This window comes from Dermochelys coriacea, chromosome 4 (genome assembly GCF_009764565.3).
Source record: "Dermochelys coriacea isolate rDerCor1 chromosome 4, rDerCor1.pri.v4, whole genome shotgun sequence".
Taxonomy (NCBI): Eukaryota; Metazoa; Chordata; order Testudines; family Dermochelyidae; genus Dermochelys; species Dermochelys coriacea.
Genome location: NC_050071.1, coordinates 123,492,009 through 123,498,631, shown reverse-complemented (window position 1 = coordinate 123,498,631; position 6,623 = coordinate 123,492,009). Strand labels below are relative to the sequence as shown.

Genomic DNA, 6,623 nt, shown 5'->3' with positions numbered 1-6,623 from the left:
AATTATTATTATTATTATTTTATAACAATACATGGGCGGGAATTGATTGGCTGGGCTGCCCTCTGAGCCCAATCTAGCCAATGGGAGGCTCGGGATGCTGGCCTGACCATCCCTCTTACCCATGAGTTGGAGCCTGGCATTCCCGCTCTCTGCGTTTTGATTTGCTCCCTAATTGACCTAAATAAAAAGCCTGTGAGTGACACGGCTTCTGCAAGCCCCCAAGCAGCGCCCACTCACACACAGGCAGCCAGCCCAGCCCCCAGCCCCGCTGAACTCATTGCAAGTGATTGCCCTGCTTTCCCTGGACTCATCCCATTTGCCGCGCGGCTCGTCCAATCGGAGAATTACTCCTCGCTTGTAAAACGCTTGACTTGCATGACATTTTTATTTCGTGATTAGCGTTTTCGCGCAGAATCTGGCGCCTCCGATGGGCTCCCGCCCCCCCCCCCTTTTCCCCTCCTCTCCTAGGTGGCAGGAAATGATGGCAAACAGCGATCTGAAATGATTACTCCGGGGGAAAAAATCCTTTTATACCAGGAGAGCATCGTCCATCGGGTTCCGCAGAGAAAGGAGGCGATTGCTCGCACAGAGCGAGAGATCCCTTTCGCCTCGGACACTGACTAGCGATCTAGCCAGCGAGCATTCCCAGCCCCCACTGCTCTGCCCCTGCGAGCTGGACCCATTATGCCGGACGAAGCCACCGACACCACCAATTCTGCCTCCTCCCGGGTCTCGTCTTTTTTTATCGAGAATTTGCTGGGGACCGAGGGGAAAGAGAGCCGAGAGGAGAGGACACAGGAGAGCGCGGAGGATGGCCACAAAGAGACGCGGTCGCACAGCGGAATAGCCGGCAGCCATTGCGCTCAGGTCTGCTGCCAAGTCTCTCCTTTTGGGTTCAGTTCACAGAGCTGTCCTCTCAGGGAAAGTACACTGGAGTGGTACAGAAGAGCTCACGCTAGTTTTATAGGATCCACCAGTCCAGACAGTAAGTTTCCTTGCGGTTCTGTACTTGTTTCTTGAGCAGCCCACTGGGGTCCAAAATGCTCTTTACTCGGCTAGAGCAAAAGGCAGTTCTGTAGCCATCTCTGGGTGTACCTGGCTCCCTGCAGAGAGAGAGGGAGCGGCTGTATTTTTGTGTCAAACCTATACTAGAGGACCGGGGGGGTTAGTTGCCAGATAATGTCATGTACATTTCTCTCCTGCACTGGAATATTTGCACAATCACCCTAAGAAATGGATTTCCAATGGGAGTCCACAATCTTCCCTCAGGCACAAAAAGAGAGAATGAAATGAATGGTAAAATAGCACTTGTAAGCAAGAGATCCAACTCCTCTCTTCTTAAAATTCCTTCTCTAGCACTGGCTCATTGTTTTCAACCAGAGCTGCCCAGAGCAATTCTCAGAAAAGTTATAAATTATTATTCAAACATACTATATCAAATATCCCCCCCCCATACACATACACACGTTGAGCGTCAGTTCTGTGGGCTGGTTTCTAAAAAGTCCATATTTTAAAAAACAGAATAATCTGGAGCAGAAATAAAATAGCTATTAATCGGTAAAAGGAATCCCCTAGTACCTCAGGCCTGCACCGTCGTATTTTGAATGCAGAAAATGAAATTGGAGCAGAAATTTAAATTCTAGTGCAGAAACTAACGTCTGAAAAAGTTTGCAAGCTGGAGTCAGCTGTTCTGCTGAAAAAACTGTAACTTAGTACACGCCTCTGAACTACAGAGGGGAAGATTATATGCTGGAGTTTCCATGACTGTGATTTACGTGAAAGATGTGTGTGTACATCCTAGCAGGTCCCTTTTTACCAAAGATGTGTTAATTGGCCAGGCTCTTGTTTCAAAATTACACCTGGAAGCAGCCTAAATCCCTTTCTTTTCTATAAACAGATCTTTTTAAAAAACAAACAAACAAACAAATCTGACGCTATTGGATAGTCTAAGATTTTCATTCCACCTGAACCATTTTTAGAGGCAGCTTTAGGAGTTCTATGATTACATTTTGTTAATGCATTCAGTTTCGCAAAGTCAAGCTCCAAACGGGGGGAAATACTCCGCTACCCTAACACATATTGAGCCCCCTTCATTTCTTTGATAGAAACCTCTTTCTGTATGTAGCCAGTGACAGACATATCTATCTTTTATAATGGGCTATTGTTTGCATCATTTCTTAACGTAATGATTTTTAGTTGTGTAGCTGAGTGCTTATTAGTCTGGACTATGATTCTTTCTGAAGGGAAAATATCTATCCGTATCATGTGCTGCAAAGGATGATTCCCTGTAATATTCATCTGGAGAAAAAGGGGTGGACGTGGAAACAGGAAGAAGAAGGAGCGCAAGAAATCAGCTGCGCTCTGACACCACATTCGCAGCTCTCTTTGCGGCTGCGGTGTGTGTGTCCCATCCCGCAGCGGTAATCAGAGTTCGTTTGCATGTGCAAATCAGTGTGGGAGTCTTTTAAATACAGGAACATAGTAAATAGTCTCGTATACTGTATGTATTACATAATTAATACACGAGCGATGAGTCTGGAGAACCAGGCACGGGGTGTGTGTGTGTGTGGTTGGCTACGGAAGAAACAACCCTTGTTCCCCTGTCTCTCTCTCCATCAGCCAGTGACCGAGACTCCCCCGAGATCGCCGAGGACGCATCCGCGGGGAGGCCAGGGGGCTGCAGGAAACAGGCGAAGGAGCTGGGCTCTGCCGAGAGGAGAGAGGAGTTTGCTTGCTGCAGCACCAGCAGGGAGGAGGACGACAAAGCCGAGGAGCCGGACTCCGCCGAGCAGAGAGCCGCGGGCCGCAAGAAGAAGACCCGCACGGTCTTCAGCCGGAGCCAGGTCTTCCAGCTGGAATCCACCTTCGACATGAAGCGCTACCTGAGCAGCTCGGAGCGGGCCGGCCTGGCGGCCTCCTTGCACCTCACCGAGACCCAGGTGAAGATCTGGTTCCAGAACCGCAGGAATAAGTGGAAAAGACAACTGGCTGCGGATCTGGAAGCGGCCAACGTCTCCCACTCCGCTCAAAGGATAGTAAGGGTGCCCATTTTGTACCACGAAAACTCGCCTGCAAGTGCTTTAGGCTTCACCTTGCCTCACATGTCTCCTCCCCTGGTGGGGTTTTCTAACGCTGTCAGCTACCCCCTGGCCTCCTTCCCTGCCGCCTCAGTCCCGTTTCTGAGATCGCAAATGACAGGGCTCGTTTGAGAATCCATCTTTGCAAGGACCTTTTTTTCCCGGCTCTGCTCCACTTTTCCCCTCCCCCCTATCAGCCCCATTGCCCTTCCTCCAAACTTCTTATTTCGACTTATACAGTTCTTGATTTTATGCTTTTGAATTTTAAAACGTGCAATAAAGATACTTTGGGGGTGCCTATAAAAGCAAGAGAAGGAAAGCCATCAACACAGTGTCTGTCACCAGGATGTCTATGCCTGTCACGTGCCCAAAGAAAATACAGTTGTGTGGAATAGAGTCTTTCCACGCCACCTTGCAAATGATCCGTTTAAAAATCGTAGATTTAGACAGCAGAAATAATAACCCCGACGATTCGATTTGTTAAATAGACTTTCGTTTTCCTTGACCGAAATGCTCTTTTTAGCGAACCCTAACACGTGGTCTTTGCTGAGCATGAGACGAATGTAAAGAACGTTACAAATTTTGCCATGACAATGGCACAATTTAATACGGGGGGGGAAGTGTGTGACACCCTCCTTTTGGGTTAAATCCTGCAATCTTACTGGGATGGAAGATGAATGAAGGTTGAGAAAGGGCTTCAGAATCTATCCCAGAATCGTCTTTCGACATTTCATAAAACTACAAGGTTTAGACGAAAGAGTCAAGTGTTTGGGAAGTCGGAAGGCTCTTTGGTCACAGTAAGTTGTGAGAGGGACATAGCCCATCAATTAGGCACACCCACACTAGCAGGTATACGAGGCTGGATTCGGCCGGCTTTGGTCACTCGGCTGTATTATTTTATTCTTTAAAAAGCCATTACTTTTTAATGTTGAGCTGGCTATTTCCAAGCATTCACCGGACGCCCTCTCCCCAGTCCCCGCAATCTGGCCACAGTCTTGATATTGCCTGTTTAATAAGTAAAGATCATTTGTAGTTTCCATATTTTGATGATCTTCTTTGTTAAAAATGTCGAAAGCATATGATAAAATATCTGCTGACTATTTCTAAAAATGCATGGGTTTTTTTTTTAAACAATTCCGCAGAAAACCTTTCAACTACTTCACTCAGGTACAATTCTTATCAGAGGGACAGTTCCTTCCCCTTTAGAACAGTCGAGTAAAAACCATTTTAAGAATACTGTATTTCAGCACCCGCTGAGGACCAAAGGATCTGTTTCCCACTTGTTTTGGTCTCCTGACAAATCTAAAGAAAACACAGCGCAGCTTTAGCCCTTTCTCATATGGGAAGCTGAGATTCTCGCTAGTTTTGTGTAATTGATGAATTGTTGGCACTGGCAATGAAAACAAATCAAATGTCCCCAGCCTGGGAAATTGTAGCTTTAGTTACACAAGCTAAACTGTAATGCGATATTATATCAAGTATTATGCATGCCTAAACTATTTTCCCCTTTAAGAGCTTTTATTTTTCTCTCTCTCTATCCACGGCTAACATTAATACGGGGATCAGTTATTATTCCTGAAGGCTAGGATTCCTTCCCGATGTTCTGAATTTAAAAAGGGGTGGGAGGGAAAGACTTTGTAAAACTCAGTTTTGGGGAAAGGTCAAGCTTTGATCCTGTATATTATGGTATAATCAGATGTAATTTAATCTACCAGCTCGGAGCACTATCTGGCTGTGTAGGGAGCACAGATCCGGGGTGTGTTTTGGCGTATACATGTGTGGCCCTTTCCTCTGTAAAGAAAGCCAGTGTTCACTCTTATTTATGGTCTTAAATTATATTTTCGACAGGCTAGTCTTATTTCTTGTTATGAGATCAAATAGTAATGGAGAGTAACCTATGATACAAACCGGGAAGAATGCCTTGTTCTGGCTATAACGTTTCGATATTTTGCTCTCTCCAGCCTAAAACATAACCCTCTGAGCCATTTCCCCCAAATGAATTAAGAACACTAGCAGCATCAAGATTAATCCACCCAAGAGACAATCCGGTTTATGAGACAATGCTAACTTTTCCTATTGTTCTTTTCCATTCGAGGTTAGCCTAATATTTATGGTAGCCCCTATTTCAATACTTGTGAACTTCCTTTACTAGCTCAAAGACATCGTCACTAGTTTTCATTTGCATGGCAGCTGAACACTTGTATGAAAATCTCCTGCCACGTTGGTGGGAATTAGGCTAAACTATCGTTCTCGGTTACAGACGAGGGTAGAGGGGATTTGAGGCGATGAGGTTTTGGAACCCAGTCGATAATAAACAAACCTCCAGCTGTGAAGATCAGATCGGAATTGGCATTGGCTATTTGGTATGAAAAAGACATTATTGTTGGGGGAGGGAGACTATTTATTGCCTATGCAACACGTGTTATTATTTCGCAATATTTGCTTTGATTACGTTCCAGACACAGGTTTAGATGGAAGAGAGGCAGACAGACAGATGATTTCCCCCGTTATGTACAACTTCATCAATCGCTCAGTGTTCCCGACTGGAGTAAATTATGATTCACAACAATCATATCGGAGTAGATTGTAATCCGTCGTGCTACTTAACCACCTGCCACTGCCCACATGGCATTTCTTTTCACTAATGTATGAGATGATGACTATACTTCTGATTCTACTCCATATTCTTTTCTGAAGGCAGGCCTACATGATCGATCCGATTTTTTTTTTTAAAATGTGGTTTTGGCATGAGTTTGTTTTTTAAAGACGTGCTGATTTCATCAATAAACAGATTTTTTTCATACACTGTATTTGAAGCTATTCTCACAGTAAAATATTAAAAGGTACAACACGTGCATTCGTATAAGGAAAAACTTGCTAATTTACGCTTTATTCTGCACATCTGGCCAGTGCTTTGCATTACGTTATTAAGAATTTGCACTTGCAAGTAACAACACACACCTCTCTAGTTTCTGTACATTGGGAAATCTGTCACTGCACTAGTTGCCAAGAACAGTCTACAGGGTTCAGAGAGACGCCTAGCACAAAACACTGGCAAGCATTAGAATTGTTTTTATTCTTCTTCACTGTCCATCGCTGTTTTAAATGGAAATTGATAATGCAAAACTTTTACCCCAGAAAAACTCCATGGATTCAAAGCGAACGTTTTCAGTCTATATTTTTGTTAAACAAATACATATTAAACGGTACGGCTAACACCTTGTAGTTCTTCTGCACATTGAATGAGATCATAGTGACTTCATTGATACATGGATAAAGCTTATATTTATTTAGCAAAAAGAAAAGGAGTACTTGTGGCACCTTAGAGACTAACAAATTTTAAATTTGTTAGTCTCTAAGGTGCCACAAGTACTCCTTCTCTTTTTACGAATACAGACTAACACGGCTGCTACTCTGAAACCTGTCATTATGCAAGGCATTTATTTAGCAAGGACTCTTCGTAACATATAGAGACATACGTTGCTACCTTGTAGCTCAAAGGAACCTCAAAACAGCTTTTAAATAAACCCAGTTATACTCCAGCTG

At 44.3% G+C, this 6,623-nt stretch overlaps 1 protein-coding gene across 1 annotated transcript; it reads left to right on the top strand.

The window, feature by feature from the left end:
- The first annotated feature begins 413 nt into the window (after positions 1-413).
- Positions 414-5,878, top strand: HMX1 (H6 family homeobox 1). Its single transcript, XM_038400323.2, has 2 exons — positions 414-985; positions 2,620-5,878. The coding sequence occupies exons 1-2, from the start codon at positions 685-687 to the stop codon at positions 3,207-3,209; spliced, it is 891 nt and encodes a 296-aa protein (XP_038256251.1). The 5' UTR covers positions 414-684; the 3' UTR covers positions 3,210-5,878.
- Positions 5,879-6,623: the final 745 nt, after the last annotated feature.